This window comes from Loxodonta africana, chromosome 10 (genome assembly GCF_030014295.1).
Source record: "Loxodonta africana isolate mLoxAfr1 chromosome 10, mLoxAfr1.hap2, whole genome shotgun sequence".
In the NCBI taxonomy this organism is placed as follows: domain Eukaryota; kingdom Metazoa; phylum Chordata; class Mammalia; order Proboscidea; family Elephantidae; genus Loxodonta; species Loxodonta africana.
Genome location: NC_087351.1, coordinates 66646204 through 66666199, shown reverse-complemented (window position 1 = coordinate 66666199; position 19996 = coordinate 66646204). Strand labels below are relative to the sequence as shown.

The following is a 19996-nucleotide window of genomic DNA, read 5'->3' as shown; positions in this document are numbered from 1 at the left end:
CAGAGTAGAACTGTCCCACAGGTTTTCCAAGACTATAAATCTTTATGGAAGCAGACTGCTACATCCTTCCCCTACAGAGTGGCTGGTGGGTTCACACTGCCAACCTTTTGGTTAGCAGCAAGGGCTTTAACTACTGCACCACCATGGCTCCTCACAGGTCAGCAGAAGGGGGAAATATATAGAAAAGGGTTCTCTGTCTCCTTCAGTCATCAAATAGCCTATTTTTCTGACCACACTCCTTGGACCTATGAAGAAATTCTGGGATGTGAGAGCTTGTCTGAGGAAACAATCCTCACCAGCTCTAAAGAAAGGAACTGAGTAACTTTATAGATGGGCTATTCATTGAGTTTGGGATATTTTGGCTTTTATCCTAAAACAGGAATAGGACATGTATGCATTTTTTTTCTCTCAAAAAAACCTGCTATCTTTATTCATTTTCCACCTCAACATGCTAGCACATGATAAGCACACCTTTGCCTACTTCAGAAGGATACTTCAGGTGTGCATAAAGCCTCAATAAATAAAGAGCAAAGGAAATAAAAGGAAGAAAGAGACAAACCTCCAAAAGGCAGACAGTGAATCAGTATTCCTATCTAGCAGAGGCTGTATCTTGGTGAATGGCCTTTCCACAGGATGCTCCCTGCCCTTCAACACAAAGGCCAACGTCTCCTCCCCACAGCATCACCAATTAGAACTGCATAACCTGCTTTCTTGGCAACATCCACACACACACACAGAAACTTTGCCTGGAAAGAAGCTAGTCCAGAGCCACAGCTGTTTCAACCTCCCTTGGTCCCTCAGGTATTTTGATGCTCCAGCAGCACAGAGGCCCAGCCAGGTTTACTTACAGCATGTCTTAGCCTCACCTGCTACCTGTCACCTGCTACTCAGCTGCCTGGGCAGATAAACATGTGAGGATCAATTCAATAGCATACACTCAGAAACAGGTTTTGCTAGTTCTCCAAAATTACAACACATTCTCAAAGAGAAAGAGGACACATAAGCCCCAAAATCACCCATTATTTTTTGCTGCCTGTTAAAGACCTTGAAAAACCCACTTGTACCATCAGAGGAAGCTATCAAAACACATCCCATGTGCACTGGGCACTCAGCACAGGAACCATCATGGGGGTGAGGGGCATGGGGTGCGGGCCTAGCAGCTCAGGAGAAGATTCAAGGAATATGCCAGGGAAGAGGCTTCATCTCAGCCTCTTTTTCCAAGTTGACAGACTCTATTTTTCAGCCTGGTGCCCTCTTACACCTGGCACCTGGGTGGTCTGGGGCATGCTTTCTGTGCCAGACTTCTGAGCAGCAGGGGGCTTGGTACAGAGCTTCCTGTATCAACACTGATCATTTTCAAGGGAAATCTCTGGACTGCTGATGCCAGCAAAGATGGTGCCCTTTGAGCCTCCCTGCAACACCTTAGCCCCTGCAGCCTAACTAGTTACTGTTTCACCATCTAACACTGTCAACAGTGGGTCTCTGATGAGCATCTTTCCCTAGGAACCTCTCAGCCCTTGAACAGTTCCAGTCTAAAAATACAGAATGCACGTATCCTCTTTGAACTTATGGGTAATTTGGAAATTTTTATTTACTGATGAGTATCTTTCAAAGGGATGTGGATTTACTGGCCACAGTGGGCACATTACCCCTGTATGCAAATCTGTTATCAGGCTTAAAACACTGTCAGAGAGTCTCAGTGGGATTTTCATGTCCCTTAAACAGAGGCAGAGAAGAGTTTGAAGGTTTATTTGGATTTCAAGGAGAAAGGGAGAGAGAAAGGAAGCACCACTGTAATTCTGCATTAGGAGAGATTAAAAAAAAGATCCTTTGGTTTGTTTTTCTAAATTATTGACAGTTCCCTGGCCATAGCAATGAGGGAGAAGGCTGGAGCAGCTCAGCCTCTTTGCAAACAGGGAGGACTGAAGAATGGGCGTGCAACAGTAGATCCTCTCACTGGGAGCCACAGCTCATTTAATTGTCTGAAAGTCAGTGCGTTACAAAAAAAAAAAAAAAACAGGGTGCTGAGCTATCTTGGTCTGGAAAAAAAACAGGGTGTTGAGCTATCTTGGTCTGGTTCCTGCTTCCCAGGTTTTGGCAAGAAGTGCCGGAAGGGAAATCCTAGTCCTTTTCCCCATGGCGAACACTGGAGTTGTGACAAGGACGGATCAACCGCATAAGTTTGGGGGTTGGGGGTCCTCCTCCTCTCTTGCTGACCTGCCTCTCTTTTTTACCCTCTGACCCCAAATAAAGGGAGGGACTCTGTTCCCAGTGGTTTCTCGTTTGGTCACTCACCTTTCATACCACTACCTTCTTCTTGGAATGTGTTACGAGCAGTAGTCTGATCTTCTAAGTGTTCACTCCCACCACTTCCTGAAGAGGCTACACTGCTTTGTGGAGACAGGGGGGCATGATCGGAAGGGAGGCACTGGGGTCCTCTAGCTCGTAAGTCCTCATGAGACATCCATCCATGTCCTAGAGGCTGGTTTGGCACATTCATGGGTGGGGTAAGGGACACAGATCGTTTCAAAGGGCTGTGATGTGCCTGGCCTGAGAGAACTGGAAAAAAAAAAATAAAATGAAATAGGTTATTCCCCCCCCTTTAGCCTGGGATGCAGAAGAACCCACAATACCTTTTAACCAATACCGCTAACTATCTTAAAACGCCCTCCGTGGTCACAGCCTGTTGGGTACAGGCATGGTGTGGTCCTTTCCTTTGGGGCAGTTAAAAAGATTGTCTTTCTTGGTGGGTTGGGTTTCTCCAAGGTGGCTAAATCTGTAGCATCTATAGGCATCTGGCTTTAGCCTTTGTGGGTCTAGATTTGGTTTTAGTTCTAACTCTAGAAGTCAGGACTTGTGGCAGTAGGCCCACAAATCAGCTGAGGTCTGACAGCTTGGCAAAGTAGCCATATGCCAAGAGTAAAAAGAATGTTATGGAAACAAAACAAAACAAAAACACCCCCCAAAACTGACATTACCCATGCCATTTAGGGAGGGTAGGCAGGCTGGGCACTGTTTGGGATCTTTTCTGGGCTGAACTAAAGAAGGGGGACTAGTCCTTCCAACCGGGGATAAGGGGACTGTCACCTCTAAAGGGTGGTACAGGATCAGTGAGGGGTCCCAATACTAACATGGACCTCAGGGTATGGGACACTGGCAGCTATGTGTGAAAGAGCCGATTCTTTCTCTTGGCCCCAGAGGTTAATGCCAAACTTTAAATAAAAAACACTTCCAGGTAACAAGGCTTTCATTCAGAAGGCAGTGGGGTGCTCTCAGCTTGGAGTGGTTTTTACCAGCATGTTCAGCCTTCTGCACAGTAAGCCACATCTGTGTAGCCCCCATTTTTAATTTATTTTCCAGAAAACTAGGAAAAAGCAACAGAAACTCACATATCTAGCCAAATTAAATTGAGGTCATCAAGGGAGGGATTTAACCAAAATCAGTGCCGAGGGAGCCGATGTTACCCTTGGTTGGTTTTTCTGGGTGTGTAAAGTGACAACTTTACAAAATAAGTCTATTCATAACATTCTCTCGGCACCGGTTCCTGACAGGTCCAGTTTATTTTGACTGCTGCTGTACTAACATGGAATTGAACCACATGCATTTTTAAACATTTTTCAGGGAAGCCATTAAGTTCCGTCTCAGGCTGTATCCCCTCCAGTGTGGTATTTGCTCTCCCAAGTCTGGACTAGTTCTTCTTTGCTGGCGTTAATTTTTCTGAGTTTCTCAGTAAACAGACCAGACAGCCCAATGGTGAGGGGCCTTGCTCTTTGTAAAACTGCTTTACTGGTGGGGTAGCACACACACAAAAGCTGAGCAGCAGATGCCTACTGGGCTTTCACTTCAAACGATAAAGACCAGAGCTGGAAGGCTGGGTAATTCCAAAAAATGTGTTTGTGGCAGCAGTGGGGTGTGTAGGCTGAGGACGGTCAGCGGGCAGTAGCTAGGCCCTGGAGCAATGGTGGCTCATACTTCTGGTGGCAGTGTTTCCATTTGGCCAGATATGGCCAAAGGGCAGCCTTGTTCATGAAGGGGGCCAATCAGAAGGGCTAGAAACTTACTAACAAAAACGGAGAGGGAATAAAAAAGGGAACTGCCCAAGTTTAGAATTTGTAACCTGAGACATTTCTAATTTGGGTAGATTCTATCAAAGGCAAGAAATTATTATTTAACTTAAAAATTTACAAAGGGGACTTTGTGTGTGTGTGTGTTTGTTTTTAACTAACCCTACATTGCTGAAATGGCCTGCATTTCCACTAAAATAGACTAGGGGGGAAAAGCTATTAAGATGGGCTTCCTGGAAAATGCATCGCTACCTAGTTGGATCAGAATTAGCAAAAGAAAAAAAATAAAATGAAAAACAGAGGAAGAAGAAAAAGAAAAAAAAAAAGGAAGCAGCAGCAAAAATGAAGAGAGAAGCTAATAAGCCAATAGGAAGAAAAGCCAGACATCCAGAAAATCCATTTCATGCCTGTCTAAGTATTTACATAAAATTGGGCAAACTTATTCAGGGCTGCCCCAAGTGCTAGGAGGCTCCAGCTTAGAGTTCTTTGCTTTCTGGTACCTCTACGATCATCTCAAAATATTTGGTGAATACTTCGAATGGTGCCAGCCAGATGTGCCTCACATGGAAATGGGAGTTGGAATTAGAGTCAGCCTGAAACCGTGGAAGCAAGCTTAGGCAAAGAGGCACACACAGCTCAGAGCTGACCAAGCCCTTGGCACCCAAGGCTGCTTAGAGATGAAAATGGAATCGATACTTATGGGTGGTAATGGTGCTAGGAAAGTCCCCAACTTTGAATGCTGAGAACCGCACATCACATATGTCACATCTGAATTCCATTAGTGTGAATGGAGCCAATTTGCTTCTTTTCACCTAAGGTATTCTTAAAACCCTCTCTGCCTCACCACTGATGGGCATGCTGAGGGAAGCTGTCAGTATCTGAGGGCTCCACTGGCTATTGAGAATGGAACTAACTCAATGTTTACCTAACTTAACAGGGATTATAGGGATTTGCTCAGAGAAATCTACACCCATTTCTTCATATTTTTCTGCACTTGATTGAAGTCACAGGGGATATGGAATGCACTTGGCCTCTGCCTCGGTGCTATTAAAAAAAAAAAAAGGTCCTGGGGCCTTTTCCCAATGACTTTCTACTAAATGCCCCCTCTGTATCATGAAGGGAGCCCTTTGACTTCTGCAGCTGGCATTAAACTCAGAAATGTCTCCTAGGAGGCAACCTGCTGTGGCCCCCAAGCCCAGAGCCTCACACTAAGCTTCTGGTCTGCAGAGAAGGCCCTGGCTGAATATCACACCTAAATCAAAGTCATGCTACGCAAATGCCTTTTGCCCCCAAGAAAACCCACAGAGGAGGACCATGGGCAGCATGGGCTAGTCTTCCTATGGGAAGAAGACCATAACAGGTGACAGTGGTCCTGCCAGCAAGACTACTCTGGGGTGAGACTGATCTTCCAGTTTAGGCACTGGAACCAACAGAGCTTATTTTGTTGTTCCTTGCTGTCCTGGAGCACTTTGCTTAGGATAAAGTGGTTGAGGAAACAGTACATGCCATGGGCATAAAGAGTCTGCTAGAAAATAGGCCACGCAGTTACGGAATTAATGAGGTGGCCAGCGGCACCAATGGTTGCCCCACTGCCCCCATTTTTTTTTCCTCTTTTTTTTTGCCAGAAGGACTCATGTGAAGTGGTGATAAATAGAGGAGAAATGGACATTCAGGAAAAAAAAAAATTGTTATCCTTTTCCTACAAGTAGGGAAGAGAAAGCAGTGAAAACCAACTTCTGAGAAGCTTTTCAGCTGTGTTAATTTGCCCCCAAACGCCTCTACCTAGAGGCAGACCTTCTGGATGCTCTGCTTGCTGAGGGCCATGGAGCAGACAATGGCAAAGGCTTCATTCAGACTCAAGCTGCCCAAAGGTAATGCTCAAATGCTGCAGAATTAAGGACACCTTTAAAAAAATCTCATCATAGATTAGAAATTGGCCGACTCCCATGGTAGAACTGAAGTCCTAAATTTCTATTGCATTTGTGACTTTATAATTGTAGGGGGTAGAAGGGCTGCATGGGTCAGGATGGATTCATTATATGGAAAATTATACTACAAGTTACCCAGATGAGCAAAATTGTGCCCCTTTTGCTATAGAAAAACTGAAACTAGAACTTAATATTTTGTATCATAGATTTGACATTGCTCATATTTTTAGATATCTCTATAAGAAATGTCAGGTATGTACATATGTGTATGTGCATGTGTGCACATAAGATATTAAGACACTGTAATTTTTGAAACATTTATAAATTCAAATGAACCAAAAGTAAACAATAAGTATTGGCTACCCATTACCCATTGCCATCAAGTTGATTCCGACTCATAGCAACCCTATAGGACAGAGTAGAACTGCCCCATAGAGTTTCCAAGGAGCACCTGATAGATTCAAACTGCTGACCTTTTTGGTTAGCGGCCGTAGTGCTTAACCATTATGCCACCAGGGTTTCCAAGTATTGGCTAAGTCTACTGAAATACGGAAAAGGCAGTTAAAAAATAATCTTGTTACAGTAGTTGAGCAGTGTGATGTGAGGAGACAGGGTCTTGATCTGGCAATAAATGATGTCATGCCATTGAGGGCCAACCAACGTTTCTGAGCTCATCTAACCTTATCATTTCTTTTTCACCTCCAAGCATCTTTAATGATGCCCTTTTCAACACCTTTTTTGGGGGAAATATGATGCCTGGCTCTGAGTTCTGTTCTTTAAGTATTTTCCTGAAAGCCTGGAAATCAGATTTCTTTCTCATTTCCTTTGACCAACCTTGACTTTGTTTCAATTTTTAATTACTGAAATAAGATACAGGAAAAGACCTTTCAGGATATTTAGTGCTCTCTTAAGAAAATTAAATATTACATTTTCTGCCTTTTAATATGAGAAATAACAGAGTTTGGAAAGAGAGGAAGGTTTGGGATGCTGGTCCACCCAGCTCTTGGTTTCACTGTCAGGATGAGTGATGTACCTCACTGTCAAGGAGAGACGTGATCCACATAAGTGAGTAGTCCAGATATTGGAAGTCAACTCTGACACTAAAACTCTACCCTCACAAACTTGAACGGAGCACTTTCAAACATACATTGCATATTTCTCTATTCTCTTTAAACTTATACACTTAATATAACTTCCGTTTAAAAAATTATTGTTATGACCACAGATTCATAACATTTCAGGGGTGGAAGCCTCATGAAGGACAATATAATTCCTAAGTTGTGCCTGCAGACCCCTGGATGATGGAAGGATCTGAGAATGTACACTAAGCCTTGTTAGCAGATGGAACACTGTGTTATGAATGATTTTTCATGTAAGTAGAGAGCTCTGAATTAATAAAATATAAATTAAATGTTGCTGAACTTATAGATCTTTTTGTCATTTTTTGAATCAGCAGATTAGAAGTACTGTTATTGTCTTACGGGATCCCAATTTTTTAATACGCTAAAAACCAGGTCCTTAACTCAAAATCATGTATGTACTATTGGTCTAGTGTATTCTCATTTGATATAGATGATTTCTGCTGTCTTCCACGGGCAAGATAAGTGGCCTCAGGAACTTGTGTGCTTAAAGTTCTTCTGCAGGCTTTTCATAGTTACACTGTCTGCTCAAATTCAGTCAAGCATTACTTCTCATTACTACCACTGCTCGTTTCCACCTATTTCCAGGCTTGGCGTTTTGTTCTAGAGTCTGGAATCTAGACTGCTGAAGCTGTCAGAAATTTGACTTCCTTTTGAATAAGGGCACTAAAATAAAAAAATTATTTTTATATTCCTAATGCCTTTCTCTTTCACCAAACCAAATAACTTGTCTTCTCAAACCAAGGTTGGGTGTTATACCCTCATTCTTGCCCTTATTAGTCCAACTACATAGATATGATTAATAACTTTAATTTTTTTTCTTCCTAAGCTAGTCTCTTCATTTCTAATTCAAGAGTCTGTCTTTTTCATAGAAAAAGTTGTGCTTCATTATTTTTTCAAAATTCTAGATGCTCACATGCTATAATTCAATCTAATTTCTAATACAACTAAACTTCACAAAAACAAATCATTCCAAGACAGGGGTTTGTACAGGTAAAATCAGGAGGCCAAGCATTTATGCATTAATTTAAAATGTTAACTTAGAACTTTTTTCCTCAGTTAAAAGATCCTGGCTAATTTCCTATGACCCAAGTGACATATGTGGTGATGATTTTAGTGTAAGGCATGTTAATGTCAACATACTTATGCCAAAGCCTGGGGACTATTCTACTTGTATGTTACGAATGATGTACTTCAACAATATTTTCTAGATCCATTCCCAAAGGAAATTCAGAAGTATCAGTAGAATCTTTGCATAACACACTAATTTGAGGGTTCGCAACATATAATTTTTAAGTTTTGCTGCAGAAGATGGTTTGATACTTGTCAAATTTAAAGAAGAAAAAGCTGAAACTACTACCTTTCAAAAAAAAAGTAGCTATTCACTATGGAATCAACCACTGTTCAAACAATAGCTTCAAAGGAATTGGGGGAATGTTTCTGTCCATTCTCTTAGGCTTCGCCGGCTTACCATGCATGTTTCAGGTCCTATCCCAAGAATTTCTTCAGAGCAACTAAAGAATTACTATTGAAGGTTTTCAATGTTCAGGGGAGGGGGGCTGCTGCTAGCATTACTTGTATGAAAAATTCCAAGCATATGCTTAAAAAAAAAAAAAAAAAAGCTCATTTTAGCAAGGCTCAACGGTGAAGTGACATTAAACCCTGGAATTCCTCTTCTTTGGTTTTGTGGTACCACAACCAGTAATCTGATGCCCTGTGGTGGGAATCTTTGGGGAAGAAAAGATTAATAGTACTGCAATAATATATAAAAACAAAACAAAACCAGAGTATTTGATCAGTGATATCATGCAAAAAAAAATAAATAAAACCAGTCACATTTATGGCCAAGTACAGATCTGTGTAAGTGGGGGTGGGGGGTGGGGAGTATTACATAATTGCTAAGGTTAAAATCAACATGCTTTGCCATCATTGCTTTGGGGAATAGATTAAAAGCAAATCTGGAAGGTTAAAAGCCTCAACTCTGCGTGCTTGATCTTTGCCTCTTGTCTAAAGGTTTGGAAAACCAGCACTGACAACATCTGGACACCAGAGATGATTACCCGAAACAGGCTTCAGGCTGCACCTCATTCCGGGTGAAGAAGACAGAACATGCTACAAAGATGTGGCTGGTGGACGGGATGTTCCTGACAAGCCCAAGGAGGAAGCCACATACTTCTGTGAAGAGGAAGTGTACACTTGCCTATGCAAAAAAAAAAAAAAAACCAGAACAGGGACTGTGGAAGAAGAGAGAGCCACAAAGAACACCACAACAAGGCTGACAAATAGACACAGCTACCTCTCTTTTTCCCCATTAAGTCTCATTTTCACATAGGATTGAAAAGAAAGCATTCGGACACAGGAGAAAACACCTGGAGAAGCTTTGCTAATACCGTGAGTTCCTGTGACGGCCCAGCCTTTGGGCAGAGCAAAAACGTATGTTTCTGCCTTCACATTATCACCTAAACATTTAGGCCTTTAAGAAACAGATTAGAATGCTTCTGGCAGACTTTTATTGCTGCATTAATCTTCGGTACATTTCATTTGTCCTCTTCTGTCAGTTTCTATATTGGCAAAACTGGGTGTCATCCAGTAGAAAATCTATTTTAGATAACTGCTGTTTGACTTTATATTGTCATTATTTATGAAATAAGTTAGACAAGAAGCCAATCTATACTTTCTATAGAAATCAGTAGACTCTTACTCAACTCTAACTGCAAGTCATTTTCACAGGGAACTGCCCAAATCCTCTCATTTCATTCTATCTAAACGAATGACATCAACTAGTGCAGTAATTTCACACCACTGAAGCAGATGTTTGGAGCCCTGGTGGTGCAGTGGTTAACAGCTTGGCTGCCAACCAAAAGGTTCGCAGTTTGAATCCACCAGCCACTCCTTGGAAACCTCCTATGAGGCAGTTCTACCCTGTTCTACAGGGTCTTGATGAGTCAGAATCGACTCGATGGCAATGGGTTTGGCTTTTTGGTTTGAAGCAGATGTGTAGGCCAATTCAAGGGACTGTGGGATCACCCAGCCATTTCTAAAGCTCCTGCGTATTGGGTTGAGTTCTACTTTCCTGTATTATGTATTTTTTCATATCTATATGTTCTTAGGATTGTCCATGGAAATTCTATGCACATACAGAGTGAAGAGATATCCACAGACAAGTTTTGCCAGAACTGCAAAATTTCATTTTGTTTATAACATCGAGTAAAGAAAACAAGCAAGTGGCCTAGAATGATTTCAGTGGCTATTCCCTTTTTAGTTTTCCAATGTATCCACCCACCACTCCTCTGCCAGTTTGTTGTGCTGTGGTGACTTGTGTGTTGCTGTGATGCTGGAAGCTATGCCACTGGTATTTCAAATACCAGCAGGGTCATCCATGGTAGACAGGTTTTAGTGGAACTTCTAGGCTAAGACAGACTAGGAAGAAGGACCTGGAGGTTTATTTCTGAAAAAGATTGGACTATATGAAAAAGAACGTGGCATCAGGATTGGAGGAAGACTCATTAACAACCTGCAATATGCAAATGACACAACCTTGCTCACTGAAAGCGAAGAGAACTTGAAGCACTTATTGATGAAGATCAAAGACTACGCCCTTCAGTATGGATTGCCCCTCAACATAAAGAACACCTCACAACTGGACCAATAAGCAACATCCTAATAAGTGGAGAAAAGACTGAAGTTGTCAAGGATATCATTTTACTTGGACCCACAATCAACACCCACGAAAGCCGCAGTCAAGAAATCAAATGACGTATTGCATTGGGCACATGTGCTGCAAAATACCTCTTTAAAGTGTTAAAAAGCAAAGATAGCTCTTTGAGGACTAAGGTATGCCTGACCCAAGCCATGGTATTTTTAATCACCTCATATGCGTGCAAAAGCTGGACAATGAATAAGAAGACCAAAGAAGAACTGATGCCTTTGAATTATGGTGTTGGCAAAGAATATTGAATATACCGTGGACTGCCAAAAAACGAACAAATTTGTCTTGGAAGAAGTACAGCCAGAATGCTTCTTAGAAGTGAGAGTGGCGAGACTTCATCTCATGTACTTTGGACATGTTATCAGGAGGGACAAGTCCCTGGAGAAGGACATCATCCTTGGTAAAATAGAGGGTCAGTGAAAAAGAGGAAGACCCTCAAGGAGATGGACAGACACAGTGGTTGCAGCAACGGGCTCAAACATATCAGTGATTGTGAGGACGATGAGGATGGCACAGGACCAGGCATTGCTTCATTCTGCTGTACATAGGGTTGCTATGAGTCAGAACTGACTTGATGGCACCTTAATAACAACAAATGTATCCATAAAAATGTTCCAGTCACTGTGTTTAGGGAAGAGAAATAGTAGAGAAACTCAGAAAGATAGGTGTTTGATGACAAAACTTTCCTCCTACTCCCTGCTCCAAAGATAAGCTCAAGTTATAACTGCTGTTACATCAGCTCGCATACCTACCCAGGAAGCGCTCCCTATGTTATGCAATGCGACATCTTGCTACGGAGCATGGGTACCAGCAAGGCCATCAAAATTTGGAGCTGGGAAGAGTCAGGACTTCATGATTGAGCAACCAAGGCCCACTCAGAGCATTGGTTCTGAAGCCATGGCCAGAGTCGCTGAGCAAATCATCAGGGTATCCTTTTATACCTTGACGCCATCAGCAACACTTGTCAGGAGGAGAAGCAGGTAAATCACTTGAAAGGGGCTAACAAAGGATATTTTAAAACCTTGTTTACTAAATCCTGTCTTGAGCTGAACCTGTCTTCATTGCCAATGGAGCCTAAACGCTCTGAAATGCAACATCACTGATTAGGTGAGGGCAGGCATCATTACAGAATGCCTAGGTCCACTGAATGATGCGAGAGTTAGCACACTTGGCTGCTAACCAAAAGGTTGGAGGTTCGAGTCTACCCAGAGGCACTAGGAAAAAAGACTTGGAGATCTACCTCTAAAATATCACTGAAAACCCTATGGAGCACAGTTCTACTCTTACACACATGGGGTCACTATAAGCCAGAGTCGACCTGACACCAACTGATGATTTTAAATTCTACTGCCATTAGGGCCTCAACTCAGCACCAGCAAAATGCACGACTGGTGCCAAGATTTCTGAGAGTGAAACACTGAACTTTGCCTTGATCAAACAACCATCTTTTTTCGCCCCCTTCTTTTCTTTCTTATGTTAGAAGAAGGGTTATAAATAATTAGAATTGTATTATGTAGTCCTGACTAATTCTTAACATAGCTCCTTGATGAAAGAATGAGAACTGCAGATTCTCAGCATCACAACCAGTAGGGCAATTTACCGATTAGGGAATTGGTTCTTGTTTTCATTAAAGCATTCAATCTAAGTGTCAAATGTAACAATACACATAAAATGACCATTCAAAAAAAAAAAACTACAATTTGAGCTTACTCTGCTAATTAGATGATTTTTTGTTGTTGTTGTTAATTAAGAGAAATTGGATGGTTTAAGCTCTCCTGGCTTCTTAATTACATTTGATTGAATTACCGTGTGATTCAGGACAAGCTATTGAGGCTTTACACATCCCAATTCTCACTTTCAATTCACCTTCAGCCTCTTCCCAAACTCTAAGCCATCACAACCTGACCCTGTGGGTGTTGGAGCACGGTGAGCTTGGTACTATGTTTGTAAAACTGATTTACTGTGGTCTGTAATTACACATAATGATTTGCGCTTTTGACTTGGCACTGCATATTTCATTTAAACCATACAGTTCTTCTCTACCACAGAGAAGCAATGTTTACGTAATTGCTCTCAACTCATCTACTTGGGTATTATAAATCAGCCCTGCAATAAACGACTTCCAGAGACACTGCAATTGTGATGTTCCTGGCATAATTCAGCCCCCAGGACTGTTCCAGTTTAAGGACTGGAATTGAAGAACATTCATTTCTCACTGAATATGAAGTGGAGAGGGCTGTCTGAAGCCATTGGGCCCAGTCAGCAGAAAGAACAGGCTGTAAGGGCAGACACTAGTTCCAGACAGCCAGCACAGTCAGAGGTGAGGTTCCCTTGGTGCTGCTCCTCATCTACTTTTGGGTCCTCCCTTCGCCTATCATACCAGTTGTGTCATGTGTGTATGTGGCCATCTGTTATATATTGATGCAAACTCTTCATTCCACTTCCCATCCTAAGACTTATCATACTCTTCTTGTAGACCAGCAGTTCTCAACCTTGATGTGTATTAGGACACCCTAGAGTCTTTTTTTTTTTTTTAATTGTACTTTAGATGAAGATTTACAGAGCAAACTAGCTTCTCATTTAACAATTAGTACACATATTGTTTTGTGACATTGGTTACCAACGCCACAACATGTCAGTACTCTCCCCTTCTTGACCTTGGATTCCCTACTACCAGCTTTCCTGTTCCCTCCTCCCTTCTAGTCTTGCCCCTGGGCTTTAGTCTCATTTTGTTTTATGGGCCTGTCTAATCTTTGGCTGAAGGGCGAACCTCAGGAGTAACTTCATTACTGAGCGAAAAGAGTGTCCAGGGGCCATACTCTCAGGGTTTCTCCAGTCTCTGTCAGACCAGTAAGTCTGGTCTTTTTTTGTGAGTGAGAATTTTGTTCCACATTTTTCTCCAGCTCTACCCAGGACCCTCTCTTGTGATCCCTGTCAGAGCAGTTGTTGGTGGTAGCTGGTTGTGCTGGACTCAGTCTGGTGGAGGTTGTAGTACTTGTGATCCATCAGTCATTTGCACTAATCTTCGCCTTATGGCTTTGGCTTTCTTCACCCTCCCTTGCTCTAGAGGGGGTGAGGCCAGTGGAGTATCTTAGATGGCCGCTCACACCCTGGAGTCTTTAAAGATAAATCCTGACACCCAGCCACCAGATCAATTATTTTAGAATCCCAACAGTATTTGTACTTTAAGATGCTCGTGGGTGCTTTCAGTGGACAGCCAGGGCTGAGAATCAGTGTCTTGGGCTAATCTCCGGCCTCAGTGCTCCTCCCAAAACTCTGTCCCACATCCTGGACACTCCAAACCTTCCCAGGTTTTAGGAGCTGACTGTTGCTTCTGCCTGGCCTTAATGAGATGCCCTAGAAGAACTGGCATCTTGTTGCTTTTATAGTGGTTTTTTAAAAATAAAATACAAATCATCGCTTCTCCCACCCAACTAGTGTCTTGTTTGCTTTGGGTTCACATGCAAAGTTCTGTTCAAGCTCATCCACTCAAGATTTTATCTCTTGCCCAGCTCTTCAGGTAAAATCTATGATATTTTCACACCAGAGTTCCAACCCTAATGATACCTGGGCAGAAGTTTCTGGAGATTCTCTAGACAAATATTTTGACTCCTTGGGCAATAGCCCCTATCTTTTGTCACCATTTTCACTCTTGTCTAGGCAGAAAGGAAGCCAGTCAGAGGTCAGCTTCAGGCCTTCTCTGAAGGCCGATCAGCTGCAGAAAACTCCAAGCACATTTTCCCCTAGCCTAGAAATTCAGCTGGTGAGAGCATTACCAATTCACAAAGAGCAAAAAATTGTGTTCTAGGTCCATGGACCAGCAGCATCAGCATCATCTGGGAGCTTGTTAGAATGGTTGAATATTGGGCCTCATTCCAGACATACTGAGTCATGATCTGTATTTTAACAAGATTCCAGGCAATGTGTGTGTGTACATCCAAGGGTATGAGGCACAGGCTGTATACTCAGCTCTGACTTGCTGACTTGATCTTGTTCTATTGATGTTGGGAAAGGGGTTAACAAAACAAAAGCAGCTTGATGAAGCAAGAAGAACTTGGGATTTGGGTTGGAAGTCATGTGACGTTTCTGTGTCTCAGTTTCCCCACTAGTAGATATCAAACACTACCTCATGAGATTATTGGGAAAAAATCAAATCTTTTAACTTACACAAAAGTGTTTTTACAAGCCAAGCCATAAAGTGCTACAGAACTAGGTTACTCGTTTCAGACTAAAAATGGTGGAAAAAACAAACTGGTAGTACTAGCTAATCTGATGACATTCATGTAGACTTTTTGGCATATTATATTTGGTATTAAAAATATCTCTGATTACTTGATAGTGTTTTGCAGGTTTACAAGAGATGGATTTTCCACTATGGCCTGTCATACCAAAGAGTGTCCACTTTGCTTTTTCAGAATCTTCACTTACATTGACAAACTCTTCCCGACCCCAATCAGAGTCTTCTTTGATTCAGACTCAACTTGGCCTTTCCTCTCCTCCCACACACTTCAGGTGTTCACATTACCTGGATACCTGCGGACGTGCACGTGGGAGGGCATGTGGGTCTTTTTCCACTGAAGTTCAGTACCCAGAATGCCTCATGAGAACTTCTCTTTGTTCTGATATTTGTAAGCAATACTGAGAAACCAAAGTCCTTATGGATGATTCTAAGTACCTTCAGTACATTAAGAAATTCAGGCTGAAAAGCTATTATGTGGTTGTGTGACATTGGATAAATCTTCCCAGGCCTCGGGTTGCTCATATATAAAATGAGGAGGTTGGACCAGATGAATTCATCCATTCAGCAGATATTTGTTGGGCACCCACCATGTGCCAAGCTCTAGGAGCAGAGGGCACAACGCTGAGAAGCCATTATGGCCCAGGAGATGATCTCTCAGTCACTCTTTGAGTCAATTGCCTATGATGCTTTTAGCATATTTATGCAGTGTGGTTCTCTCTTACACTCCAGCTCTTTTGGACAAGAAATTATTTTCCCCACATTATGTATTTCTTCATATTAAAAAAAAAAAAAAAAGTCTTCCTGCAATACCAATAGAACAGCCAGTCGTGGTGTCACAGGAGCTGCCAGCTGTTCACTGGGGACTGGATTCTGGAGAAGGGAAGGTACTCATTTATTTCACTGCTCCCATTCCTGGCTCATCCTAAAGCTCTTATTTCTCCCAGCACACTTTAGGCTGTCATGAAAGGGTGAGTGAATGGATGAGTTCTCCGTTTCCCTCTTACTTGCCCTGGGCTGGGGATGCTGTACTGTCATTTCCCACATGCAGCCCCAAAAGTTCTACCCTTGGAGGCCACCCACCTGGATCTTTCCTTCTCTGAAGAAGAGGCCAAGTGGGAGGTAATATACAACATGATGACCATAATCAATGCCATTGAACTGTACATGTAAAAATTGTTGAATTGGCAAATGTGTTGTTATATATATTTTTACTACAATAAAAATATATTTTAAAGTGCACTTAAAAAAAAAAGAAGAAGAGGCCACATAAGCGTGAACACAACAGCAGGAGCAGCTACCATTTACCTGTGCTAACTATGTGTCAGGTACTCTGGCCAATGTGTATGCACATTACGCCATTTAATCCTCCTTTCATGACTTATGAACAAACAAACTGGTAGTACTAGCTAATCTGATGACATTCATACAGACTTCTTGGCATATTATATTTGGTATTAAAAATATCATTATCCCCCACTCACAGTAGGAAGCTCAGGTACAAAGAAGGTAAGGGACTTGTCAAAGTTCAGACAGGTAGGAAGTGGCAAGACTCAGGATTCAAACTCAAGGCTTTCTCACTTGCAAGCTTGTGTTCTTAACACTGCTTCTCATGGCAGAAAGAACTCTGGGCTTATACTCTAGGACCTGACACTGAACACTCAACATCCACAATCTTGAGCAAGTCCATTAGCTCCTCAGGGCTTCAGTGTACACCTGGAAAACAGTTATGACAATGGTAATACCTTTTCTACCTTCCTCACAGGGTTGCTGTGAGGATCACATGAGATGGATGCTGCCTGCATCATCCTTCCCTCCTTCCTTCCAACCAGCCATCCATCTGTCCGTCCATCCGTCCATCCATCCACCCACCCTTCCACCCACCCATCCATCCCCCCACCCAATATTTGGTGGGCATATTCTGGGCACTAGGAAAGCTGATGAAAACCCATTGAGATAATGGATGGGAAGATGCTTTTTGAAAGGAAAAACATTCATTGTTCCTTAGAATAAGAGGTTTAAGCTATTTTTTTTATTTACTCACTTATTCATCACATACTCAGTGAGTGTCAATCTGCATAGGGCTCTGCACTAATCACTAGGACTACAGATGCCAAAAAGAGTATACATAAAAGACAGGGCTGCGTAGATGCAAAGAGTATCTTCGCATCATTTATGAAGTCAGCACACAGCACCTAGAAGCCGCAAAGCAGTGTTAATATTATAAGTAACACTTCGCATACAGGTAAAGAATTGCTGAAGGAGATAAAAATTTTAGGTGATTTCAATATCAATTCATTTGCCACAGTATCTCAAGGATTAATGAGATTTTCTGAGGAGGCAGTGATGTACCAGACCAAGATGCCTGTCTGAATCCCAGCCCTCCATTTTAGAGTGATAGTATCAGGGGAAACATAGAAAGTCAAAAAAGCTATTCTTCCTTGCTTCTGTGGTAAATGTGCATATTGTTTCCTGGCTGCAACTTGTCTATTCCATGCCATCATTTAAAACCCATGGCTCCGAGCAGCATAAAGATTTCCTATAACCGAATTAGAAATCACCTGCTCAACCACATGGAAAGCATCTCTCTTCCATTTGGGCTTTCCCCAAATGGCTCACAAAGCTTATGGTTTCGGTTTTGTGTGGGTGTTCTGAGCGCAGAGCCATGCAAGTATCTGCATAAAAAAGCCAAAGCAGGATCTTCTCATTTTAAATTGAATGTTGGAAGAGCAGGAAACTCTAGTTTTTTTTTTTTTTTTCTTTAAAAATATAAGATACCGCGGGTGCTCTGTTAACCCAGAACTAAAACTATTCCTGAAGTCCACTCTTCAGACAAAGATTAGACTGGACTACAAAACATAAAATAATACTCGTGAAGAGCATGCTTCTTGGTTCAAGTGGATACAGGAGACCAAATGGGCGGCTCCCGGCTGGAGGCAGGTTGAGAAGGCAGAAAGGGACAGGAGCTGGTGGGGGGTGGAAAGGGGGAGTGTGCTGTCACATTACAGGGACGGCAACTAGTGCCACATAACAACATGTGTATAAATTTTTGTATGAGAAATTAACTTGAGTGAGAAATTAACTTCAGCTGTAAACTTTCTTCTAAAGCACAAGTGAAAGAAAAATTTGGGAACTAAAAAGGTGATGGTTGAACAACAGGATGAACATAAATTAACGTCTCTGAGTTATAGATTCATATATATATATAAAGAATGTTGAAATGCCAAATGTTTTGTTTTACCACAATGAAAATGTTTATTTTACGACACACACACACAAAAGTAAAATAGCCAAAAAAAAAAAAAAGTAAGATAACCACTATATTTCCCCAAATGAAAAGCTGGGCTGGGCTTCAGGGATGGTTCCTCCTGAAATGGACACTCTGACTCACATGTACCAGATGGAGTGGGTATGGAGCTTTTCGTTTCCACATCAGGCCCTCAAGAGAACTGGTAGAGAGCAAAGCCAACATTTTATTGAAAAATAGATGCTGTGTCTGTTGTTTACGTGCCCAGTGGAGTTGGTCCTGATGGGATTTTAATGATAGTGCTACACTTCTTGGGTCCTACCTCTAAGAACATTATCTTCAGAAGTCTGGAAAGTGCTGAAATTTGTTCCCCTCATTTATTTACTTCCTAACTATCTCAGAAGCCCAGAACTTTAAAGCAGAAAAGGACTTTACAAATATGATTTAGAAAGCATTTAATCTACTCCTTTCATCACTTTATCATTTAAAGAATAAGAGGCCTCGATAGATACAGTAATTGCCCAAAGTCATTCAACAAAGTTGCTGTCGAAGTTAAGACTAACCAAAAAACCAGTTGTCGTCAAGTCAACCCCAACTCATGGCAACCTCATGTGTGTCAGAGTAGAAATGGGCTCCACGGGGTTTTCAATGGTTGATTTTTTTCTGAAGTAGATCACAAGGCCTTTCTCCTGAGGTGCCTCTGAGTGGACTTGAACCTCCAACCTTTCAATCAGCAGTCGAGTGTGTTAACAGTTTGTACCACCCAGGGACCGAAGCTAAGACTAAAAAAAAGACTAGAGCCCTGGTTTTCTTTGTCTTCATGGTTGTAGAGCATCATACACCTAATTGTATTAATACACTGTTATCAATAGAGCAGGGTAGAAGAATAGGTCTCCAGAAGAGCAGAGTCATACATTGCAGGACCCAAATGTTCAGGCTTACAGATTTGTTCAATAGCCTAAACAGTGTAACCCAAGCACAGCAGGAACTAAGACCTCCAAACAAATGATTGTATGTCATCGGGGCTTTTCAAGAACCAGAGCTGCTGCAAATTCATCCTGGGCTGGGATTTTCCAGGTCTGGGCATTCTGGGCACTTGTCCATCTCAAATTAGAGTCAAGCCTGTTTAGCCATCCACCACTCAAGATCTGCCTTGAAATCCTTTCATTTCTGCCCAACAGGTTGGAGAGACTGTTACTATTGACGGTGAAGTCAAGTGTTATTTGTGGATCGAAAAAACAACACCCTCTTCAGCCAAAGTCCTCACCTATGGAAGACTTATTTCTCTGTTACTGTTAATACTGTTAATCAGTTTGGGTTGTTTATTTAATTCTATAGTTTTAATTATGACAGTACATTTATGCAGAGGTTTACAACTGGAGTGTCTATATGTAGACCTAGAAAGTGTCATTTATCTACTTAATTCTGTATCTAATGAATAGATCAATTTGTCTTTTAAAAAGACTGGGCCATAGAAACGGTTATTTATTATTTACAGACACTTTAAAACTAAGTGGAGTCGCTGGATGGTGCAAACAGTTAATGTGTTCAGCTGCTAACTGAAACGTTGGAGGTTCCAGTCCACCCAAAGGTACCTTGGAAGGCCTGGAGATCTATTTCCGAAAAAATCAACTGTTGAAAACCTTATGGAACACAGTTCTACTCTGACATA

General features: G+C 41.9%; 1 protein-coding gene across 2 annotated transcripts in view; it reads right to left on the bottom strand.

The window, feature by feature from the left end:
• Positions 1 to 19996, bottom strand: part of SAMD4A (sterile alpha motif domain containing 4A) — a 238307-nt gene that overhangs the window by 56979 nt on the left and 161332 nt on the right. The window contains exon 3 of one of the 2 annotated variants that reach the window (XM_003408645.4): positions 2296 to 2559. The exons of the other annotated variant lie outside the window; for it this stretch is intronic. Within the exon in view, the coding sequence (XP_003408693.1) occupies positions 2296 to 2559 (264 nt within the window). The remainder of the gene's footprint in view (positions 1 to 2295; positions 2560 to 19996) is intronic. 2 annotated transcript variants of the gene reach the window in all.